The 25,584-nt window shown below is 44.0% G+C and overlaps 1 protein-coding gene across 4 annotated transcripts in view; it reads left to right on the top strand.

The window, feature by feature from the left end:
• The first annotated feature begins 1,728 nt into the window (after positions 1-1,728).
• Positions 1,729-25,584, top strand: part of BICD1 (BICD cargo adaptor 1) — a 185,772-nt gene continuing 161,916 nt past the window's right edge. For all 4 annotated transcript variants that reach the window (XM_086755056.1, XM_086755078.1, XM_086755070.1 and 1 more), the window contains exon 1: positions 1,729-2,298. In XM_086755056.1, the coding sequence (XP_086611182.1) occupies positions 2,086-2,298 (213 nt within the window). In that variant the 5' untranslated portion in view covers positions 1,729-2,085. The remainder of the gene's footprint in view (positions 2,299-25,584) is intronic.

The raw sequence follows: 25,584 nt of genomic DNA, 5'->3' as shown, positions 1-25,584 counted from the left end.
GAATTATGGTTAGAGTACTAGTGTGTTCCTCTCTGTTTTCACAGTTATCGATGCGAGCCACTCACTCTCCTTATTAATATTTGCATTTCTTTCCTATCAATATTCACACTTGCTTCTACACTAGGATTTATTTAAAATGTGCGTTTTTGGAAGCTGCTTTCAAGATACGGAATTGACAGAACATCTATTACTTTGCTAGCTTCTTCCATTTAAGCTCTCTAGGCAACAAGAAGATGTGTTTATGCAGGCTAGATTACAATGTGTTATATATGTATACATGCACATATATTTATAAAATATATATTATATACCGTATGCATATACTGAACAGCTGGTGTTAGTGCTTCCATTTGCAGATGTCAAAGCACTTTGCTGAGAAGCCTAAACATTTTTACCTCTTTCTTAGATGTGGGGAAGCTGAGGTAGAAAGGGGATGTGGCTTGTTTAAAACTGCATTTTTAAACAGCAAGAAAGGAAACCTATGTCTTAGATTTCCGATAACGTGCTGCATTGGTAGGCAGCAATATCCATCTTCTATATGTAACTTCTTTTTTTTTAAAAAAACCACCTTCCTTTTCCTGGAAATTCTAACTCAATTATTAAAGACCTAATTTTGCTAGTATTTTAGAAAGAAAAAAAAGAGGTGTTTGAAGAGTGTGAAAACCCGATCCTGCTAGTACTTAGAGCAAAACTTGGTCGATATCAATAGGATCAAGTCTCTCTTTGCAGGCCATGGTTTGAAGAAACAGTAAATTTCAGCTTCAGACTCCTAGTACCAAACAAAAAAAAAAAAGGCTGTGACACGGGACATGATGACACTGATCCAGGATGAACTCACTCTTCCAGTTCAAAGACGTAAAATGCCCCTAATGCGGTCTGTTAACTTTTTCCTGGCGGGCTTTGCGTGAGATTAGCGTCCGTCCGCCTGCACCGCTCTCATTTTACGCTGGCGAAGGAGCATCTGTCTTTCTGCAGCCGACATAAAGCCAGCATAAAACTGACATAATCTACGGCACAGGGTCCTGCGGTTAACGCGAGTGACAGAGAAACAATGGTGCGACCGCATCTGCTGCGGGTCGGTTGATGTCCTGCTGCCCTAACGGGGAGCGCGGGGACCTTGCACCAACGGTGACGGGAACCCGGCCCATCCCGCCGCTGTTTCACATCCCGGTTTCCTTGCACCGGGGAGGATGAAAGGGCGGGGGGTGGGGAGGTGGGGGGGCGGGAAGGGGTAGCTCTCCCTTCCCCGTTTCCCGAAATGGCAGGGGAATTGCTCGAGGCTGCTCCCGCAGTTTACTGCATCTCCCTCTCTGTTTGCACCCGCACCGCCGCTAACGTGGCCATCGCTGCAACAAGCGGAGAAAAAAATAAAATTAATAATAATTAAAAAAACCAAAAAAACAACCCCACAAGAAAAGGCGCTAAAATCGCCGCCCGGTTGGAGGGCAAGGGAGGGGAGAGCAGGGGGGCCCGGGCGGTGCTAGCGGCAGCCTCCCCCTCGCACACGCAGGACCGCGGCAGCCTCTCGCCCCTCCTGTGCCCCCCGCGCTCTTAACGCCGCTTCCCCGGCGGGGGAACGCCAGACCCGAGGACGCTGTCATCTTAAAGAGCGCAGGGGAGGGACCGTGTGGAAGGGAGGCGGAGGTGCCGGCTCCCCGGGAAGAGGCGGGCGCCGGCAGCAGCATCCCCCCGGTTGCTGTTGCCGCCGCCGCCGAGGCGCGCTCCCGCCCGCCTCACTTGCCTCCCCAGCCCCTCAGCGCGCCGCCGCCTCCCCGGGCAGCGGGGGCTCGCCCGGCCCCGGGGGGCCGCCGCAGGGCCGGGGAAGACGAGCGCGGCCTCGCCGCCTCCCGGGCGGCCGGGGGAGGGGAGCGGAGCGGAGCGGAGCGGGGGGGGGCCGCGGCTGCGGCGGGGCTGCCCGCCCCCGCGCTCGGCGGCGGCTGCCGCAGGCGGCCCCGGCCCCCATCTCCAGGCCCAGGCCGGCGGCGGCGGCGGCGGCGGTGCCGGTTGCCGCCCCTTGTCCGCGTCCGCTCCCGCCCCCCTCGGCTGCCTGGGCGGACGCGGCGGCGCGGCAGTGCCGGCGGGGCTATGGCTGCGGAGGAGGTGCTGCAGGGCGCCGACCATTACAAGAGCGAGATCGAGCGGCTGACCCGCGAGCTCTCCGAAACGACCCACGAGAAGATCCAGGCGGCGGAGTACGGGCTGGTGGTGCTGGAGGAGAAGCTCACCCTCAAGCAGCAGTACGACGAGCTGGAAGCGGAGTATGATGGCCTCAAGCAGGAGCTGGAGCAGCTGAAGGAGGTGAGCCGACCCGGGGCTTTTGTCTCTGCCGCCCCGCCGGGTGCGGGCAGGTGCGGGGCCGACCCACGCGTGTCCCTTTTCGGGACCCCCGGCTCAGCCCACCACCCCCTCGCACCTGCAGGTGGGCGAGGGAGGATGCCCGGGCCTTAGAGCGGATGCAGGGATTCGTGGGGTGGGGAGGAGGGGTTTCTCGGGGCCGGGGGAGCAGCCGGGACCGTGCAGCTTGAGGAGGGATCAGAGAAAACCGCAACCCACCCCCAACGCTGACCCGGGAAATTTTCCCTGGAGCCACAACTTCTGGTAGACAGGGATTCGCAGCGCTGGAGAGTGCCTCCAGTCATACCTGCGTCGTCCAGGGCTTTTATTTTTTTTTATTTTTTTTATTTTTTTTGGAAGAGGCCAGTAAAGAGTCCGTAAGGATGTGGGCTGAGCAGAGCCGGTCCGGGAGGATTCGGGATCTGTGTAAACAGTTGTCTGCAGTGCGTGAGGAGAGAGACAATTCCTTTGGAAGTTATTTATAGACCTGCTCTGTTCTGCCAGTCAGGGGAAGCGCTGCCATTAAGGGGGGGGGTGGGGGGGTTTGAAGTAGCCGTACAATAATCTTGAGGTCACCCCCCATCAGTGGAAATTAAACTTCTGTGTCATGCTGAAAGGCTAAAACGTTCGGTCGGAGAGGTGGGTTTGGTGTATCTTTCAAATGCCTGTTTTTGTAACCTCCGAAGTATAAAGTCGGGGAGTGTTGCACCTTACCTTTCAGCTTTCCTAAACGTGACTCTGGAATACCATTGCTCTTCCTACCTTCATCATTAAGCGGGGGTAACTTGAGGTTGATACGGAGCACGTCCACGGGAGCGACAGGAGGGGTGTGCGTACACACGTATGCAGCACTCAGGTCTCTATGGTTTATGGTATTGTTATACCATCCTAGAAATGTAACTAATTACATGTTTTGCAAAAAGAAGATAAAGTATCAAACAGGTATTCTCCCAGATTTAAAAGGTACCTTTTTTGTCCTACAAAAATACATTGCTATATACAATGTGCAGAAATTCTCTTCAGTTAGAAAGCATGAACATATTCCATATTTAGAGAAGGCGTTTAATAAACTTAGATTTGACATGAATATATTATTTAGAATACTAATTGATGCACTTTTAGAAGTATCTTTAATATAATAAAGGTTTCATTTTACTTGCAGGTAAATGAGTTATGCTACAGACTTGGTTCAGTGTCCGGAAGAGTTGAAAAAAAATCATATTTTCAATAAGAAGAATAAAGCTGTTTTTCAGAAAAACCTATTGATCTCCTTAAACTTGATCTTTGCCTCCCCACCCCCAGGCCCTATGCAGTAGGCTTTGAAACCAGTAATCACAGCTTTAGGGATAGAGATACATAACTGGTGCTGGCATGAAGGCAGTGCTATTTGAAATAACCTGGCAGTAAGGGAGGAACAGAATTTGGGGGGAAAAGTGCCATGCAGTTTCTAGGGGAAAAAAAACCAAAACCCAAACAACCAAAAAACACCAAAAGAAAGCGATAAGCAGAACTGTAGCTAGCTGTTACCACATTAATGTACAAAAGAAGATTGATCAGAAACCAGGACAACACATGGGTGCACATGGCCACAGATAGAAGGGACAGCGCAAGGACCTGAGTGGAAATTATTAAAACTAGAGGGATTAATCAACACAATTAACTAATCAAAGATGGGCACAAATTCTCTTCCTGTTTACCTCCCCTTGAAGTCAATGGGATTGCATGCTCTGCAGCCCAGAATGCCTCCTGTGGGGCTGTGCCTTCGTGCTGTGCCAACCACAGCATGGACATGGAGGATATCCGCGAAGAGGATAAATCCTGTAGCCCGCCCGGCGCCAAGCAAGAGTGGAGCCCCTCCCGTTTCCGGTTCAGGCCCAGGGCTCTCAGTTCCAGAGCTCTCCATAGGTGCAGGTGGGGCATTTCCATCCCCCACCTAGGCTGCAAGAGGTTGTTTTTTTTTTTTTTTTCTTGTAATCTTTCTAGGAAGAACCACACTGGTTCTTACTGCACATGAAGCCCCACAAAGGAGAATTTGCTCATCTCCCTTCCTGTCACCGTAATCTATTTTCTAAGGTACTCTGTTACCACCTCCATTATGACTGTTCCCTGGGCGCAGAGCAGGCTCCTAACTGTGACACATAAGCAAACGGTGCCTCTGATGATAGGCAGAGGCAGAATTCAGGGGCAAACTGTCTTGTGGAGACTTGGGGATGTGGATTTTGGGGCTGTAGGGTTCTGTCTGAAAGCTCTCACAGTGGCAGAAGTGCAAAGATAGCTTTTTTTTATTAGAGCTCACTCCAAAATGTGTAGAGGAGGGTCTTTGTGTGTCATCTCCAGCAGGCCCTGCGGAGCATGGTGTCCTGGATGACGGCCTGGGTGTAGGCTGCGTGGTAGGATGTCAAAATGCGATGACTGACTGAAGCTTGGAAGACTCCCAGTATTTCAGCGAGGATCTGTGCTTCTGCTCTTACCGTGCTACATCTGCAGCCTCTCTGAAGTCATATTGGAGGATAGAAATTAGGCCTTAGGTTTGTGCTGAGGCAAATAGTTTATCCATTCATGAGGAATAGTAGGTGCAAGAGCATGGGCAGGATGATGCTTAGGACTATTGCCTCTCCTTCTGCAGACCTTCTCTGAACAGATTAAATTACGGGGGTCAAATTTGATTGAGGCAAGTCTTCATTTTTTAACTGTTTCATTATTAAATTTTTGTGTTCTGTTGTTAGGAGCTCATTGTATTTATCGCTCAGCAAACAGAGCTGCCCGTCTTTAACCACTCAGTTGTGGCTTAGCAGTCTAGAATCTGAAGTCTTCTCTCATGCTTCTTGGCAATTCAAAACTTCAGTGAACTTCAGCGGAGCCTTTTCCGTATAAATTGCAATAGAGAGTGTCAGCTATATGATAATTTCCATTGTTGGAGAGTGTGATGGGCAAGTAAGGCCATAATAGGATGTTGAAGTAAAAGCAAATTGCAATACATTACATTAAATATTAATATTTGTATACAGGATATATGCTATCTACCATGCAATATGAATTGTTTTAGTAACTTCTGATGTTTCTTCTGCTGTATTCAGAGGTCTCTCCTTCAGCCTAAGACTTTAATGTTTCGGGCCCTGAGCTTGATTTACATTACAAAAACTTCAAAGTTTTAATCTGTGACCAAATAAGGACTTCTTCCAAATTAGAGCACTTACTACATGTGTAAGCTGTTCAGGAAAGACTCAAGACATCTATAAGCTACTGACCTTATGTTTTCAAAAATGAACTGAATGTTAGGAATGCAAAAAGGTATACTCTGTTGTGTTGACTTTAACAGCTTTCAGTGTTATGAGATGGAGTGTTTGTGGTCCTGATGCTAGATAAGATTGTAGTGTTAAACAAAACATTATTATTTTTAAAACCTTATTAATGTTCTTAGTTTTTTGGTTTTTTTTCCCCAGTCTGTAAATTATGTTTCTGGGCCTTATTCAATCACACCTCAAACTAATGGAATTTTGTCCCTGTGGGCCAAAACACTATAGTTTTAGGGCCCCTGTTCATAAAGTTACTTTAGCAGATGTACCTTTTAACCTGCAGTCCACAAGAATGCAGAAAATAAGACTCATTGCTATTAGTCGTGGGATTGAAGGTAGCCTGTTTTCACTGTCTCGCTGAGGTGGGAGTTTAATGACCAGCATATTTTATGGAACCCGTTTTCCAGTGATTTTAGTATTTGTGGTCTCAGATGGTCACATGGCACTTGCTGTAAGGATAATAGTTGTTGTTAGTTTTTTTCCTTCTTTTAATGAAGTGTAACATGGCTCCATATTGATCTTCGTGCCTGAGGTACCTGCTGTAGCTGTCCCTGCTTGAGCAGAGGGGCTGGACAAGGTGATCCCAAGAGGTCCCTTCCAACCTCAACCCGTCTGTGATTCTATGATGAGCTGTTGTGCACTGGTAGCCTGTAATGTTTTTAAAGGGGAGAAATATCGGTCACCCCGAGCTGTGATAAAATGGGGATGGAAGGCAGCTTTGATGTCCACAGGCATTTAGGACTGGGAAGTCCTAAGCAGAGATTTCTCTTGGGGAATGAAATCATAAGCATAGCGGCTGAGTTGATCCTCAAGTCCCTCTCCTTGACTCCCTCTCCAGCTGACTAATTTAGGCAATATCTCACCTGGTTTCTTGACTTTTATGTATTTCATTCTATGGAGACAAACTTTTCCCTTGGATTAGAACCATAGAACCAACTATCTGATTTCCAGGTTGAAGATGCAGTTTGACGTTTGCATCACTTAAAACCCGATTATCCTTGGTAAATTATTGGATGATGATGAGCAGCCCTATCCTTGGCAAGTAAAAAAAAATTTGTTTTCTTTACTTCATGGAGATGTTGTATCGATGATTATGAAGTGCTTAGTTGGGTTAGTAAAGGGGCTTCCACCAATAATTCTTGGTCTCTGTTGGAAAAGGATTTTTGAGGAATAGAGCTGAAGCTCTCCCTCGCAGCTTTAATGCAGGTGACTCCAACTCCGTCTCCCCTCTCTGCCCCTCCAACTCCTCTGCTGTTCTCCAAAGGCTCTCTCATGGCTGCTGCTGGAATCACCTCTCTTCCTCTTCCGTCGTTGAAATGTACAGTTTCTAGGACTTCTCTGAATTAAAAAAAGGCAGAAGAGGAGGAGACTCCCTATCCCAAATACACAGCTGTCTGCATCACAGGATGCTTAGAAAAGTGTGAAGTAGCTCATGAATACCAACGAAATGTTCTGAATTCTCCCCAAAGATAAGTGTGTCCCAAATACATAACTAGAAAGCTGTGAACTGATGCCATCTCAGTGTATCTTTACACCTCCTTCCAGTGACAGCATCTGTGGGCCGGTGCTGGATGAGGCTGAACATTTTCAGCATCGCACCCTGATCTCAACACTTTGTCCTGGGTGCCTGTTCATGTTGTGTCGCTCAGAAAGGCCGTGCTGCCTAGCGCGCAGCTCAAAAGATGAGGACAGGGCAAGGGTGAGCAGGCTGGAGGGGCTGCGCTCCGGTGCTCTCCTCCAGAGCCCAGCCAGCGCTACCTCTTTCTCTAAGGCATAATGGGAGAGCTTTTACGCAGTTTCCTTTCACAGCTGGCCTGGTTAGGAGAAGAGAGCAGAGCAGTATGGGAGGCTGTAACATGCAGAAAGGAGCGTGTGGAAGGCAATATAAGAACTTTACACAGGGGCTTGCACAGCAGCTGGATCCAGAACGGCCTGGAGTGGCATTCATCACTCTACGCTTTCCTCATAAGTGTAGGTCTGCAACAAAAAGAGTCTGAAGATGCTCTGGGCAGTTCATTTGGGGAGGTACGCTTATGAGGAATGCCTGAACAAAATAAAGAAGGAGCTTGCAAAGCTTTCATTCAGCTATTACAGGATGAGGACTGACTGGCTGGGGAGCAGATCTGTGGAAAAGGATTTGGGGATCCTAGAAGACAGTGAGGTGAATGTGGTCCGGCAGCGTGCCCTGACGTTGAAAAGGCTAACAAGATCCCAGGCTGGATCAGCAGGAGCATAGGCAGCAAGTTGAGAGAAGTGATTATCGCTTTCAAATTGGCACTTGTCTCACCTCATCTGGAAAATGGCATCCAGTTTTGGGCCCCCACATTACAAGAAAGACATGGATAAACTGGACTGAATTCACCAAGGTGGTGAAGAGTTGAAGCGCTTGCCATGTGAGGAGAAGCTGAGGAGGCTGAGCTTCTTCATTTGGGAAAAGGGAAGGCTGTGGTGGACCCAGCAGCCACCTGCCTATACCTGCAAGGAACTTACTGAGAAGAGAGAGCCAGCCTCACTCCTTGCTTGAATTTCATTTTCTCTTGCTTGTCTTTTAAGCCTGCATTGCACTGTGGTTACTGAGGGTGTAGTTTGATGTCCTCTTCTCTCAGCAAGCCAACCCTACATCTCCCTTTGTCATTCCTGCTCCTGTTCTGCCCCTCACTTGTGCCACTGCTTATACTGTCACACCAGGGTAGAAAACTGACCTCAGTTAAAAATAACTGAGGGAGGTGGGGGGGGGGGTGGGTATATGCTATCCGTAACCCAGATTGGTTACATGATCTGGTTCACAATACTTTCCCACAAGCCGTTTTACCTGTATTGCCAAAAAGCCAGCACAAGGATAAGAATGAAGGCTGAGGAAAGAGAGGGGCGGGATGAGCTGCTTAAACAGGTACTGATGTTAAAAGAGATGCTCATCAAATTACGGCAAGATTGCTTCCTCTAAGAGGAAATGAATCCTGTGCATTAGCCTACAGAAAACATAAGCCGCTGAAATCATCTTAGGGGAAATTAGGGCTATTGTTGGAGCTTTGGCAGCATGCAAAGAAAAATATAGATGTTTCCCAGGGACCAGTATTGCCAGTTGCTCACAGTAATTGTGTTGCATCCTTATAAGCCAGTAGAGATAAACGTGATTTTAGACCTCCTCCAATAGCCAACTGTTAAACAATAATAGTGAGCTTTAGACACACAGAGTTCACATACTCCTAAAATAAACCTAAATAGAGTTCAGTTTGTTTTCTCCCCACAGTTAAATAATTTTCTTACTTTCACTCTTTCATCTAAGAAATCTGAGAAATCCCTGTCTAATCTGAGGGATTCTGGTTGAATCAGTCATCTGGGTTGAACTCCTCTGACCTAATTGGAAGTTGCAATTGGATTTTATGTCATGGAAAAGTTAATTTTCTGTAGATTTTCTAGAAAATATTGTATTAGTACCAAACCTAAAATGACTGATTGAAGTGTTAATGGGTAAGCCAGGCATTATTATTGTGAAGTACTTCCTATCCAAGACTCAAGAATGTAAAATTAGGACTCACTACAGATATTTTACATCTGTTTGGAATTAGGCCTTTTAGAATGGATTAAAAAAATAATTTGCTACAATCTTTTCACCTTCCTTTAGGTGAAATATTTTTCCTTCCCTTCTGTATTGCACTGTGGATTTTCTTTCTAAGGGGTGTGCGTGCAGTCGGTATGCACAACAGTCAGGTTGAACACCTGGCTTTACTGAAAGTGCAAGTAGGGGCAAAACAATGGTGGAGAAAATACGATTTGACATAAAACAGTAATTTGTGAACATTCATCATGGTAAAATGAGGAACATTCTCAAAGTCAGTTGTATAGACTGAATTTGCACCTGGGCAACTTTTATATACCTTATGCAATAGGCAGTTGGAGGAAAATACATGCAGGATTGTATGTTTTTCTGGCTGTACTGAGGCCTTCTAGAAAAAGAGCTTTCTTATTGAACAGATTTCCAGATGCGCTCGGTTACGTTTGTTCTTCAGCACCTCGTTTTCTCTCATGTTTTTGCATTGCTGTTTTGTTCAGCATATGGACAGTGGGAATAAAATCTGATCTGCCACTTGTTCCTGCATCCCTCATGGCTCTGGTACATTGTAGGGCTTTGCTGCACAGTTGCTTTTGCTATGGATTTTCCTTCCATATTTGTCTGATACCTGAGGGGGTAATGTTTAATTCAATACAATTCTGTACCGTACATTTTTTCTTTGGAATGATTTTAATTTATAATGGCAGAGAATGAAACCCATGCATTCATTTCTGCTGAACTGTCTTGCGTTTGTGCTGTGACTTCCGCAGCCCTCTTCTTTCCTCATTTCCTTGTGAACTCAACAACGCTCTGTTTTATGGGGGAGGAGAGAGGGTTATTTTCCTAATTCAGAGGAACTGATACCGCATGCAGAGACATGAATGCGCCCTTTGTCCCTTTAACCACTTGCATCACGAGCAGCAGATGATTATGAGGAGAAAACAGCAATTTTTCATATTGTACACTGAGAGCAGTCCGTGAGTACAGGCAAGCTGTGTACAGATGGAAGTGGTTAGGACCAGCCAGAAGGTGAAAAATGCATCTCAGCAAGGGCAGGTGCCTAAAGCTGAAGTAAGCAGGAAGAAATTAAGCTAGATTAACCCTAGAAATCCTTAGAAATGTCGTTTTAGCACAGGCTGAAATGAAACAGCAGAAGGTTTATCAGCTCTGCTTTGTAGCACCTTCACCATTAAAATTACCTTTGGAAAGACAGCACTTAAGGCAGCATTTAAGCTGAGTTGGCTGAGTGTGTGCACAGGAAGAAGACACTTTTCCATAAGGTTTTGCAAAAATCAAACCTTTTTTTAAAAAATTATTGGTTGGTGTCTGGAGTTGTTTATTTATTTAACCTCAGACAGGAAAATTGATGCCCAGTGAGGTTAGCTAATGCACTCGATGCTTGCGATCAGTGCTGGGAGTGGGGCCCATTATCCGCACAGTCATGCCGTACCCTCTCCATTGCCCTCTCTCCCCTGAATCATGTCTAATTTGCCTCTGCGCTGTACAGCTGTGTTAAACCCATCTACACAGCAAGTAGTTTCCCAGTGCTACCAGTAATATATACAACACTGTGCTTAACCAAGAAGCATACAAGAAGTCTTCAGTTACCAGACTTGGTCACCTTTCTCTTCAGTCAGTCACTTCTGGGGAGATTTAAACTAAATTATATAAACTTCATCTTTCCTTCCTGTTCTTTTTTTTTGTCTATGTTTGTTTGTTTTTAATTTTATCACCTCTCAGATGACACATGTTTAGCAGGAGCAATGCCATGCATTCAGTATGCGCTCTGGGAAGTTTATCCGCACCAAATGGCCTTTCCTTAGTTCTCCTGGTTGCTCTGGATGGATTTAAATGTCGGTGTACTGAGAATGAACTGTGAAGTGCTGCTTGTCATCACTGACTGATGGCTATGTCCGTGGAGGGAAGCTGGAAGTTGTTAACAATTGGAGTTTTAACTTCTGGTTTGGATACCTAGAGGAGGAAAAGCAACTCCTAGTAGTTGTAAAGCTCAGAGAGGAAGACGGAAAAGGATCAGTAAGCCTCTAAGTATAAAGATAGGGATTTGGGTCAGGCAAAGGGAACAGGTGGCTTGGTGAAATAATTCATTTATAAAAGTTTGGCTGTTGGCCAAACGTGAACACAGCATGATTTGGATTTAGTCTTGCCCGGGACTAGAGTCTTGTCTACTCACATCCACAACACAAGATGCAGGATGCCAAACCACTCAATCCCGGCCCCGTATTTCCTGCAAGGCAGAGTTCTCAACCTTTTGGCATTCAAGTTTTCAGAGAGCTAGAGTGTTTGGTGTGGAGGTACATGGGGAGTTCACAACGGGGTTAAACTGTCTGTGTGGACATAGCCTCTAGTTCTCAATTTGATGGCTAATCCAGGATACTTAACAACTGTTGCCCAACTTGAATCTATGATTTCTCTTATTAAAAATGTGCTCTTAGTAGCTTGGAGTTTGTATAGCTCATAGTTTTGATAAAGACAAGTGGGGTTTTTTATGTAGGTGGGAAAAGTTTCTCATACCCTGAATACCTCACAGAGTTTTTATAAAGCATGAAAAGGTTGCACTGTCCCAGATAATTCCAGGTGTCTGGATAATTCCATGTTTGCCTGGAAACAGCAATGGCAAACACGCAGAGTTCATCTGAGTTTAGTTGAGGGGAACATTTACATTCATTCCTTTCTTTCTCTGATAACTGCATGTGATTCCCACCTACAAACAGTTAGAGAAGGTTTTATTTAAGCATCTCATGTGAACAATGTTGTCTGTAATAATATTTCAGGATTGCATCTCAGGGTAATTTATAGCAGGTATGACTTGAAGACCAACGTTGAAGTCCTGGCTACGTGGGTAAGTCAAATGTAAAATGGGGCAGTGGTTTAATTGTTGAGTCTGTGCCCACCACCTGCTGGCAAACAGCACTGTCATCAAGATGTAAGTGATAAAATGTGTTATAAACTGAGAATTCAGATTTCTTCCCACCAAGAGAACTGGCATAGCTATAATTACCGGGTTTAAACCATGTGATCTTATACTTGCAGCTTAAAGAATTGTCCTAACTCAGCTGAGCTCCTGTAACTGATCATGTGCATGCACTTGGACTGTGTAAGGGCAAGGTAAAAAAAACCAAACCAAACCAAACCAGCAGAAACCTGAAGGAAAGAGTTTTCAGCTGACGTGTACCTTGCATCTGCAGTAAGCTAAAAATGTGCACTAGATCAATTACTAATCTATAAAATATCAGTCATAAATCTGGGCCCTTGGTGACAAATTTTAAAGTAAAATGTAAGGATATAGTAACAATGATTCCTCTGTGAAATGAAGTGTATGATATATTACTACGGAAAGAGAAACAGTAGTTAGATGGCATGTATTGTGTATGTATACTAATATGGAAAATGGAGGCACATGATGTCTGTTAGGAGTGCAGTACTTTGGGCATTAGGTAGTTCCATTTCTTGGGCATTAGGTAAGTCATTATTTGTTCAGTGAATTACATGCTGTAAGCTCAGCTGTGTAAAAGTAGGAGCAAATCTGGAAAAACACAGCTGAGTGATAACATTTTTTTCCAAATGTGCTGAATTTGAAGTTACAATGATGCTATATATTCTTAGATGCTTACTGTTCCGAAAATAAAATCCATATTAAAGTGATAGAATTGGCTTATCAAATTTAGATACCTGGAAATTTGGACCATAAAGTCTTTAGTTATGGAAAACATTGGATTTGTTTCGTTAAGTGGGCCAAGCAGCCTTGTATTGAAACCTGTGTGATTTCTTTTTGCCCACATATTTTGAAATTACAGATCACACCTGCCTGGGTGACTATATGCAGATTTTGGGATACACATTTAGGCTCCTGGATTTAAACATTTTTGCTGTGGTCCACTTAATACTGTTTCATGATTTGTCACTTCGAGTATTTTCTGTCTTTCTTGTAGAGAGAAATTTATTCAAGAGCAGAAAATGCAGTGACGCCTTGAGTATACCTTTGGCACTTGGTGTTTGTGAAGTTCTTTACTCACTGTTCCTTGGGCTGAGGTTAGAGGCATTCAGGGTCATGCCTACATTTTATGGCTGTTGAATTTGCTTTTGTAGCAGGTTAGACTGATGAGAAGAAAATAAAATAGCCATATAAGCCTTGTTTGGGTATAAATAACCCTCTCCCTGGGTGTAATGGGAAGACTTGCAGTTAAAGACCATGCCGTGTACACTTCTTATTTGGCAAAGATCCCTTATTTGCAAGATTGTTCTTGAAATGGGGGCTCTGATCTCTTTACTGGTGAGACCTTGAGTTAGGCACCCACAGTTGCAGCTGGGCCGTGTACCGACAGTTGCTGCTCTCTTGCTGTTACCCAAGGATCCACGTGTTAACTATTCCACTCTGAAGAAGTGAGCATGGAAAAAGGGAACCTGAATTCTGCCCCAAAACCCTATGGCAGAGACTATTCCCCTGCTAGGTTCCTCAGCTCAGCTGTTCCCTTAAGAAAACTCTGTGGTTAAGAGTGAGAGGCCTCTATTTCAAGTCTTTTATCACTTAATTTTTTTTAGCAGAAAGTAATCTACCATTTGAAAAGGAGTCCAAAATCTGATAAGCAACATTTTTAGGAGCTTGCATTCCAATGCTTTGTGCTGTCTGTGGAGAAAGGAATTGCAGCTTTGCAAGTGACAGCGTTATGAATAGTCAAGCAGTTACCGGAGCGCTGGCACTGGATGGATGCGGGGGAAAAGCCAGAGGCGGTGAGTCAGCGTGACCTTGGCTGCTGGCAGAGGGATGGGTACCGCATCCAGCCTCAACGCTCATTGACGTTGGTTGGGGTCTTTAGCGGGAAGAGCCTCCGGTGAAATAAAATTCACTTGAGTGACCACTGCTGGTATATGTCTGACAGGTGTCACGTATGTATAGTAGTAACGAAAACATGCATCAGCACAAAATACTCTGTAGTTATTAAAAAGTAATTTTGTTAGTAAACAGGTCTAGTTCTTTGCTAGCCGGTGAAAGAGCAGACTGCACTGCATTAAAGTGGAAACCTGAAAAATCAAAATCCCGCTTGTTTCATGAGCTGCGCTTTACCCACTGGGTCTCAGCAGGGTGGGATGAATTGTTATTTATTGCATGACAGCAGTGCCTGGGGATTCTGTGATGCCTGGCACAATGAATTTCAGGCATATAAATAAAAGGTTAGAGGTTTTACAGTGGAAGTAGACAACCTTGTCAGGGATTTGCTATTAAGGAATAATATGGAGAATTTACAGTTGAGTAATGAAGTGTGGAGGGATAGGTTGTCCAGTTGTAATTTCATAGGAAATTTGTAGCTAAATCACAAAGGAAACACAGATTTTTCTCAGATCTAGTCCAATCATTTATCTTCCAAAGATCCTTCTATTTTAAAAAGCTGGTCAACCAGAAAGCCAAAGCAATCAACGGCTCTGTTCTCACTGACCACTGTGTGCACTGGCAGTACCTCCCACTGCTGCTAATGTGACCAGTAAGGCCATTTAGGAATGGTTTTGCTAGTAGTTTTGCTACTGTGACACAGTCAAAACTTAAGGAAAAATGAGGGTGAAAAACTTAGAGAAACATCTTTGGTTTCTTAATTCATTACGTGGCAGCGTTTCAGTGGCAAAGCCCTTGTTGCTGGAGACCATCAGTAGCTCTCCACCTGCATCTTGGCCTCCTATGGAAGTGGCCCCTTCGCCTTGGGGGCCAAGACATGGGAAGTACCTGGGATCCTAAGAGTACACCACTGTCTCTCACTCCGCCGCTGCCCTTTCTGCTCTGCCCTCTCCGCCTTTGGAAGCTGACTGCTCCTGGCTGCCATCCCAGGATGTCTAACAGTCTTCCTACTCCTTCCTACTGATCCCTTCCCGAACCATGGCTCTTCTCTGCTGTGACTGGGATTTTCACATCAGCATCTATTAATCCCTACAGCTGGTTGAAACGCTTCATTTTTCTTTGCTCTTTCCCAACATCTAGTTGCTCGTTGTGGGGGGAAGACCGAATTCCAGCCGCCTCTGCCTGCAAAGAACGCGTCTTGTCTCTCCTGGCCTGCCGTCTCTGGGTAGCCTCACCCTACAAAGTACCTCTTGTTCCCATAGCTGCATGGGGAAAGTTAAATGACACGCTTTCCTGTATTGAGCTCCGGCATGTGGGATGAGAATACGTGGGAAATCTTTGTTTAATTCTGCAAGGCGTGACTTTTCCGTTTCTTTGGGAGCTTGGGCCGGCTAAAATCTCACAGGGTACGTTGAGCAGTAAATCAGGCTTCTTGCAGAGCTGGCAATGGTTGATGTGGAGCTTGGAAGGAGCAAGCTCTGCGGTGCAAGGCCTGCCATTGCCTGCCTGTTTGTATTGAATGTAACACAGTGGGCCTCTATTCTTGGCTGGGACAATTAGGTTCTATGGCAATATGAGTAATTAATAATAATAATGGGGCCTCTTCTGTGGATGGGCTGTTAGAAATAATTTCCTTCTGCCAGTTGCTTCTCTAGAATGTGGTTTTGAACTTTGAGATCCTGAAAAAGATAATCGAAACACAAGCAGCTGTCACAAACCTTTAGCTTTGCTTATGTAGGCAGTGGTGGAAATTCCCAAAACGAAATCATCGGATGGCTCACTGGTTTGTGCATCTTTTGTTGCAGCATGGAGCTCTGATGCAATGGACCCTCGTTCAATTATAGTCTCTTCTCTCTAAGAGTGGGTTTCAATTGTCATTGTTTCTTCTGAGGGGAAAAGAAGCAAAATCATGCAAAGCAAACCACCGATTCCCTGTTGCTCTGCACCCAGTTAACTTACGGAGCACACAGAATGGGCTGTGCTTGGTGCTGCCAATGCGCTGCCCTCAGGGTGATCCAGCTGCTGCAGCTGCAAGTGGTAGGCTCTTGTTTCCAGATGTGGTTTGTGAGATGGTGGTGACTCCGAATCCTGCCTTCACCCATATGGCAGCTTGAACATAAAGGCAGGACAAAGCATTTGGTTGCTTTGGCATGTCACAGTCAACAGCCGTTCTTCATCCCCCTCCCAGGAGGGCCGGCATTTGGCCCACAGGTTGCCATTTAGATGAGTCTAGTGAGTGCTGGTGGTAGATGTAAGGAGCAATATAACATAGGTCCTCCTGTCCGTGGGCTTCATCAAAGTCTGAAGGCACTTTCTGTCCATCTTCTTCCCCATATATAAGGGAAGCTGGACTGTAGAGGCCTTCAGAGACCTCTTCTACAACCTTCTTTATTGCCTTTGTCAGAACTCTGCCAACAAAGGTATTAATGATTCTGAAATTTAAAGTTAGGTATCCAGAAGATACTTTATTCCCTGGGTTTTTTTTTTCCCAATAATAAAAACCTTTTATTTCAATGAATGCAAACCTGATTTTTTCAGGAAGCTGACAGCTGGTGACATGATGGTGAAGATGAGTATGACTGAGAATGTCACATCATAATTCAGGGTTTTAGAGTACTGGACTTCCAGTAAGCAATGCAAGAATGCAAGAAGCCTTGGCAGATTGTTGCTAATGAAGAAGACAGTAATTTCTGAATCTTTTTTTCAATCCCTGTTCTATTTCTACTCTGGTAACCATAGTAATTACACTTCTGTTTTGTGGGTTTAACCTGTCCATGACCAAAACCTCTTCTGGTGACCAGTTTGTTATTATAAAGAGCATATTGTGGCCTGCAGCCAAAGGTACTGATACTAATACAGAATGTAATTTTTCTCTGTTCTGATAAGGTATGCAGAGCCAGGTACAGCAAGTATTTTTTCACTTTTTAAAAAAATATTAAAATACTGGGCTCCATGACAACACTGTGAATTATGAGCTGAATTCTCTGCTGCCGCACCTCTTCTGAAATCAACAGAATTATGCCAGCAAAGAATTTGGTCCTTCGTAGTGTTAAGTCACCCAAGTCTAATAGTGGCTGTCATGATGACATTCCCAGAACTATAAGGTGTTTTGATGGGAGCACTTGGCAGCAGACTGGAAGCACTGGTGACTCAGTGGGCAGTGCTCTGCTTTCTAAGCCAGAAATGAACTGGTGCCCCAGCAGTGCAGTTTGTAGTTTGGTTTTTGTGGTGTTCTTATGAGATGTAAACCCATCTGTTTTCATAAAATTATTGCATATTACTTTTCCAAAAGGAAAATTAGTATTCTTGCTGCTTTTTTTTTTTTTTGTAAATTTAATATCAAGATATTAAATGGCAGGATCTTTGCTTCTCCATTTGCAGTCCCTCGTTGCGTTCATAAAGATAAAACAGAGGAAAGCAAAACAAGAGATCAGCTTTATAGAAAGAACATCTTACCAGGGAGGGCTGCACACTGGATTGTCCCCAGCAGAATTGGCTTTAAAAACCTCTGGAGACCTCCTGAACTAGCTGGAACTGGGATAGAGGTGTTAGGTGGGCACAGGACATTCAGTTGGTTTTGTTTGTATGATCTCATTGCTAAAGATTTGTTTAACTGTATCTTTCATTAAATGTGCTGGGCTTGTTATTTTTCCTCTTAATGTCAACCAGTTAAGAAGTGTAATCTAAATGTGAAACTGTTACATATGCAGGCCTCTGATCTCAGAGGAACAATGTTAAGAGGATAGACAGATACCTGTGAAAGAGCAGGACTCCTAAAATGTACGTCCTCTCCACCAAGCTGCATAGGGCTGCATGTGCTATGTCTGTAAACAGAGGTCTTCTGCGGGGCCTGGGAACCACGACTGCCAGAATAAAGGGAGGGAAATGGGAGAATGTCATTCTCTTTCCCTCAAAAGCAAACATCAACAAATAAATGGCAACTCCCCTGTCCTCTCTGTCTCTATGTATAGTGATTTATTTAAGTACATAAACATCAGCAAGAACTGGGATGAGATGGCATCTCAAATGAATGTATAAATCTTACTGTTTGCAGCAATCATTGCTATATTTGTGATCACAATAATTTTGGTTGTGATGTAGAAATTAAACTTGCATCTGTAATTGGCTGAAATGAAACAGTTTCTAAATTAAGCTTAAAACAAATTAAAGTAACTGTCAGTATTTCATATAATTGTAGAATGATGTAGGTTGGAAGGGACCAACCCTACTGCCATGGGCAGGGACACCTTCCACTAGACCAGGTTGCTCAAAGCCCCATCCAACGTGGCCTTAAACACTTTTGGGGATGGGGCATCCTCAACATCTCTGGGTAGCCTGTTCCAGTGCCTCACCACCTTCACAATAAATAATTTCTTCCTTATATCTAATCTAAATCTACCCTGTTTCAGTTTAAAGCCATTACCCCTTGTCCAATCACTACATGCCCTTGTCAAAAGTCTCTCCCCAGTTTTCTTGTAGGCCCCCTTTAGATCTTGCAAGGCCACTATAAGGTCTCCCAGGAGTCTTGTTTTCTCCAGGCTGAACAGCCCCAACTCTCAGCCTGTCCTCATAGGAGAGGTGGTCCAGCCCTCTGATCATCTTTGTGGCCCTCCTGTCGACTTGCTCCAGCAGGTCCATGTCCTTCTTATGTTGGGGGCTCCAGAGCTGGACACGGTACTCCACATGAGGTCTCACCAGAGTGGAGTAGAGGGGCAGAATGACCTCCCTTGACCTGCTGGCCATGCTCCTCTTGATGCAGCCCAGGGTGTGGTTGGCTTTCTGTGCTGCAAGCGCACATTGCCAGCTTATGTTCTCATCTACTAGCACTCCCAAGTCCTTCTTCTCAGGGCTGCCCTCAATCCATTCTCTGCCCAGCCTGTATTTGTGCTTGGGATTGCCCCGCCCCATGTGTAGAACCTTGCACTTGGCCTTATTGAACTTCATGGCGTTTGCATTGGGCCACCTCTCCAGCCTGTCAGGGTCCCTCTGGATGGCATCCCTTCCCTCCAGCATGTCGACTGCACCACACAGCTTGGTGTCATTGGCAAACTTGCTGAGGGTGCACTCACTCCCACTGTACATGTCACCAACAAAGATGTTAGACAGTGCTGGTCCAAATATTAGCTCCTGAGGAACGCCACTCGTCACTGGTGTCCACTACGGCACAAGCCGTTGACTCTTTGAGTGTGACCATCCAGCCAGTTCCTTATCCACTGACTGGTTCATCTGTCAAATCCATGTGTCTCCAGTTTAGAGACAAGGATGTTGTGCGGGACACTTTCAAATGCTCTGCACGAGGCCAGGTAGATGATGTTGCTCCTCCTTTGTCCCCCAACACTGTAACACCATTGTAGAAGGCCACCAAATTTGTCAGGCACAATTTGCCCTTAGTGAAGCCATGTTGGCTGTCACCAATCACCTCCTTATATTCCATGCCTTAGCATGGTTTCCAGGAGGAAACCTGCTCCATGATCTCACCAGGCACAGAGATGAGAATGACTGGCCTGTAGTTCCCCAAGTTCCTTTCAATTCCAATGGAAGCTTGCTTTATTTCCCAGACATGTCTCAAGTTTGTCTACATATCTATGTCATTCAGAATAGGCAATTTTTTACCTTCTTTGTGACAGAGTTACAGAGTAGTTTTACAAAGCTGGGGGGGGGTGGTGTGGAAATTGCAGTAGTTGTTAATTTTGAATTAGAATAAGATTTCTATCTTCTGCCACCAATTGTTTTTGTTTTGGCTATAATTTCCTGATTTTGGCCATAAACACGTAAAATATTTCTAAAATATTTCTCTTGTCTGTAAATAGTAACTTGTGAATGAAAGTGATCTGCATTTCAAGATTTTATTTGTTTATGATAGTCTTCATAAGATGTGCAGGTAATCACATGATTTGTGATGTATGTAACAGCGGGCAAGAACGCAGCAGAAAAGTAGTTGTAATTTGGTTGGTAAATTGGAGTGCTTCTGTCAACATAAAAAAAAAAAAAGCTGTGTTGTTTTCTATCTGCTAAAGTTCTTGTCCAAAATAGTCTAATCAGTTATTGTAGGCTTTATAATATTGACATTTTAGTAAGGCCGTTCTATGTAAATATTACATTTCTGCATAGTGCCGCATACCTGTAGTAATCACTCTGACTTAAAGAAGTCTTGTTCATAATTTATGAATGATGCAGACATTCCCTCAAGTTCTGATTGTTGAAGTCGTTTATTATAAGTATACACAGTCACGAAGCAGCTCATTTTTAATTCATATGGATTCAGTATTGCATAAAGTGACAGTTTTTAGTGCCAAACATGCAATGAGACGATCAGGGGAATACACCTACACGCATCCATGAAATCTGGTGGTGGCTACTGCTGCATCATGGAATGCTTTACGGGAAGCAGAATCATTCGTGTGCTGTTAGGGCCAGGTCCCCCATCTTCTGAGTGAAGCAATGTCTGAAGAGCCGCTGAATTTCAATGGTGTATTTTCTGGAGAGAGCACCTCAGGATAAGAGGTTGGTTTGATGCATTTGAAGAAAACCAGGCTGACCCAGTTTTTCTGCACGATTGGGGTTTACAGGAATGAATTTACATCAGTCCAAAGAGACCAGGTATTCTTACTGTCCCTGAAATCCCACCATGAGAGCACAGGGATAATTAAGCCTGCAGTCATATACATTATTCCTGCTGTTTTACCGGAATGAGGGATTGCTGCCTTTACGTACTGATGTTCCCTTCCCCATTCCTCACTGCCCACTGCTGATTGCCTGATCGCTCCTTAATATAGTTCTGGAAAATGCACGTGAAAAGAAAAGGCTACAGTGCTTAATCATGGAGTTTTAGTAATACTGCATGGAAAAGAGGATTGTAGGAGATTCCTTTTTTTTTGTGGGTTTGGGATAACAACAGGGCCAGGTGAGAAATAAATAGGCTGTAAAGGAGAAGGGAAGGGAGGTAGGTCTCAAGGGGGCACGGATGTCCTGTGATTATGTGAATCCTGATTAAAAAGGTACAGGTTGAGCCTAACCGGTATTCAAGGAGCTAGTTCCCTGCCTTAGTTTTCACACCAGAGCTGGTAACTACAGCTCAGTATGTTTCCTGTGCTACGCAAGCTAAAGAGCAGCTGCTGTGGAAAGCTGTAGGCAATCAGGCTGGTTCAGCTGGGTGTCCCTGAAGGCTGGGCCTGCTCAGTGAGCGCCAGCTGACAGCACAGGAGCTGGGATTCAGGGTGTGCTTTGGCTCAGGGTTTGCTGTGTTTATTCTGGAGGTTTTTGGATGCTCCAGGGAGGTTAAAACAAATAAATAAACAATCCCACCATGTTTGCAGGAAAGAGAGGAGATAGACTTAACTCCTGGCTTGCCTGCTCTGCTCCTGTGCAGGACTTTAACCGTCCCATGCTGAAGTGATGCTGCAATGGCAGGGAGCAGCACTCGGGAGCCTTGGCTCCCATTACAGCTGAAAATGGCTTTACACTCATGCAGCGGGTTGTAAATTTTGCTGTCTCTTGCAGGGAAGGTTGCTGGGGCTGCTTGCTTTTTAGTACTGGGCTCCTGGGGCTTTTAAGAAGGTTGTGGTGCTTTGTTAGTACTGGAACTATAAAGATGTTTTTCCCTGTAAGAGAAGAAGTGGGGGTACCCAAGGAAAGTGGTGGATTTTGGTCACTGCTGGGTAAGTGCCAGAGCGGTAAGGGATGGCTGGGTGGAATGTGTGTGGAGCAGCCTGGGGAGTCTTTTCAGGGCTGTGGCTTGTGCTTACCTTAGGAGAAAATTTTGCGTTTGTATTTAGTATGTATTTATCTGGCTTTGTATCACTTCCAGTGTGGTTAGGAATACTCCATGTACTGTGGGAACTGCCTAGCCATGAGCAGTGATTCTCTCTGCTACGATTCTTTGTCTTGGCTGTATAAAATGTGCTGTTTCTGTGATAACGTCCTGAAAGACATCTGAATCTTCTCAGCAATATTTGGGTAAATAACACTTTAAATTATGCTTTTCCTTTAGTTCCACAATTCCAGTAGTTCAGCTGTGGAAATATTACTGAGGTGGTAATTGAATTTCTGGAATATTTTTTTTTCTCAGGGTGTACGGGAAGCGGTGAACTCAATGTGACTTTCATATCTATTGGCAAGTAGCTGGGAGTAATGTTTAGAAAAGTCTCTTTTTTTTTTTTTTTTTTTTCTTTTTTTTTTTTTAAAACTGGTGGCTTTACCATAAAATTCTAAGCATGGAAGCCTAAAATGTAGCGCTTTTTCCCCCTCTTTTTCTGAAGAGAAGAGGTGGCAGTGGGAGAGAAAAAGGTTTGGTAATTCAGCGCAAAACTGCGCCTTTATTTTGGCTGCAGTCTTGGTTGATCCCACGATCTAAGTGTCGGACACGTGGTAGAGCTGGGAGACAGCGACTTCCCTGCTTGTTAGCTGCTGATTTAGTGATACTTCTGTGTCAGACAGTGTGGTAATTTCAACATTCATAGCCCATTTCACAAGAGTGAATGTATGAAACTAAGTATTCTGATGGATCAGTGTTTCCTGTTCCCTTTCCCTTCATATGGTATTTCTTTTTTCCTGCCTTAGTCCATAGATGAGGCTTCTGTATTCCATCAGGTGCTGGATGAGTTGGTCAAAGGGCCTTGAGTTTAATGTTTAGCGTTATGGGTTTAGGGTTACATAACTCTCCTTGGCTGAACGAGGAGCTGGATGCAGCTTTTGCAGTTCGTTGTGGCTGAACTTCGAAGAGATTTCACCTGGTACTTCAGGGTGAAAAGTCTGTTACAGACACAAAGTTGTTTTGTTTCTAGGCTTTAACTTCTTGTGTTATGCGTAGCATGATTACATTTGTTTCTGCCTATCTGTATGTATTAAATATGTCAGGCTTGCCTTAAAGGCAGCATAGGCTGTTAGGTTCATGATGGTTTCTGTGAAAGAAAACAGGAGTGAATGCTTACAGATATTTAGAGTTGTTGCCCAGCTGCAAGTCTCTGTACTAGTGGCTCTGATTAAATGGAAAATATGCTGAAAAAACTGTCTTCTGCAGTCATATCAACACCCATTTTTATTAAAAAATAATTGTTGATAAGACAGGGTATTATTCATAGAAATGATACTACCAGGTTATGTCTTTGCCTCATTTTCCATTAAACCTGTGTTTTAGACTAGTCTATAGCAAAGCTTGAAACTTCACTTGTGCATGCCTCAAACTGCTAACAGAAACCTAAAATGCAATTATTGGTTCAAATTATTGTTTAGATTAAAATGTCAGTAGGCACTAGGAAGACCACTAATACTGGAGGTATGAATTAAATGTGAATTCATTCTGTTTTCATTTCTATTATAGCAGGTTTTGCTAAACATCAGTTAGAAAGTAATTTTTCTAATCTCAGACTTGTTTGTGTTTCAACATTCTTTACTACATTGTCTGATTTTTTTTTTTTTTTCCTGCCTCTCAAAAGGTGAGAGATTACCTGCTCAATGTCAAGTTGTCATTCTTTGAAAATAGAAAATACATCTGTAGCTTGAAAGGACTCAAAGAAAAGAATGTAACTTTGTGTGTGTGTGGTGTTGTGAAGTTTTTTGCTTGGTTTTGCTTTTGTTTTTTTTTCAGTTGTAGCTACATCCTAAAGCTCAGGGGCTAGAATTAAAGGAGGCCAACCTGTGTGAGTGCAGAAACGTGCCCTCAAAACCAGATGTGCCGTGACTGTTAACAGAAGTGGGCTTACAAGAAAACAATACTTTTCAGGTCTTAGCCCTTGCCTCACTTGCCTCCTTTTGGTCCAAGGAAGTTATTTAGCATGTCCTTTTTCAAACTTGTAATGCCCTGTATCTGTCCTTTAAAATTATCTCTGATTATCACATAAGACATGCTTCTTATTTAGTTTGAAATCAGATAATTGCTGATGCATCTGCCCATTTTCCTGCTATGTCATTTTAGTCTCTTAATTTATTGTTCTTTAGTGGCTCTGGCCTCTTTTTCCAATTACTAGGCTTTTCTGTCTCAAGTGTTTGGAGTAAATTTCGGGAAAACTGCATCATGCACAGCTGTCTAGGCTTTCAAAAATATTTCTTTGGCTTGTATTCAGAGACTACTTTAGTGGCAAATAAATCTATGGGATTATTTTATAAGAGAAAATATTTATCCACTAGCTATTTTTACATATATAAAGGCATATTTAAAATTTTGTATTTAGCTTCATCTGTTCTTACAGAAATTAGTTCTTTAAAGCAGGAAACAGCAAGGGGGGAATAACAAGACTTCTCTTTTTGGTTTGTTTTTTTTTTGTTTTGAGGGTAGGTCATTGGGGGGTGGGGGGGAAAGTCTTATCTAGCAGCTAAGATGGAAATCTGTGCTGCAGTGATAGCCCATCAGAAAATGAGCTGTCATCTTGAAATGTTACTATAGGTTACCGCTGTGAATTTTCTTAGTAAGGAAGCACTTCAGTTCAACTGCGCTCTGCTACACATGTTAAATATTTAAATCTGTCATTGAAAAAGAAATTCAAATTGTATGATGGTGAAGTATTATTTTTGCTTTAACAGGTGCTGCCTTGTAAGATGAATTCACTGCACATGTTTAGGAGAGACTTTCTGTGCACCTCTATGAGGAATCTCATCATCTTCCCTTCAGCTTTTTTCATAGAGCGTTCCTTTGGAGTAAGGCTGGTGCTGTTTGATGGATACTATCTGTACCACATCAGCAATCAGTTCTCACAAATACTGTCTGGTCATTTCCCTTTGCTCCCCAATGCCCCTGCATATCTCTCCGCTAGTTCTTGTTTTAGACTCTGAACCCCTCGGAGCAGGGGTCTGCCTTTGCGCTCCAAGGAACACCTGGCCCTGTTGGATCCCAGGCATTGACTAAAAAACTGGTAGAGGTGGCTGCCACACAAGGAATTCATAACAAAGGCACAAGTCCTAGAATCACTGAAGTCAAAAACAAACCTCCCCTTCACTTAAGCCAGGGTGAGATTTCCCGGCATCTGAGTACCCGATTTGTGCTTTTGTCTTTAATAGCGTTACATACTGTCCTGAAAGTTCAGATTCATCTTGTTGACCTTTTGCCACCCAGATGTTAAGCGCGTAGCCTTTGGGGCCCCCTTCTTATCTAACGGAGGGAGAGGGATGGACAGACTGACTGCAAGAGGTCACTTCTGGAAGTGCCTCGGCTATGGGGAGCTAGTGTCTTGTTTAGGCTGGACAACAAACTTTTAGATGGCTTGATGCTGGGGAAGATAAATCCCATCCAAAGTGCTTGCAGCTACGCCATTCAGATTTGCTTTTGGCTGGATGAATAAATTTATGGAGTTTAAGGGTCAAAAAAGTGCTTATGGTTTGTGTAGTCTGACCTCGGGAGTAAGAGCTGGAATGTAACTCTCTGATGGTCTCTCTGCTGAACCCTATGGTTTGCATTTGTCTTGTGAGCATCTTGTGAAAAGGCATCCAGTTTGGATGTGACAACATCAAAAGGCACTCTACTGTTTCCTTGGCAATTAACTTTAGTAGTTAACTCCCTCTATGACTAAAAAATCTGTACTTAAATCTCAAATTTCAATGTGTTTGTTCTTAAATTTCACCTG

This window comes from Chlamydotis macqueenii, chromosome 1, assembly GCF_036417535.1.
Source record: "Chlamydotis macqueenii isolate bChlMac1 chromosome 1, bChlMac1.mat, whole genome shotgun sequence".
Lineage (NCBI taxonomy): Eukaryota > Metazoa > Chordata > Aves > Otidiformes > Otididae > Chlamydotis > Chlamydotis macqueenii.
This window is presented reverse-complemented; position numbering and strand designations above follow the sequence as displayed.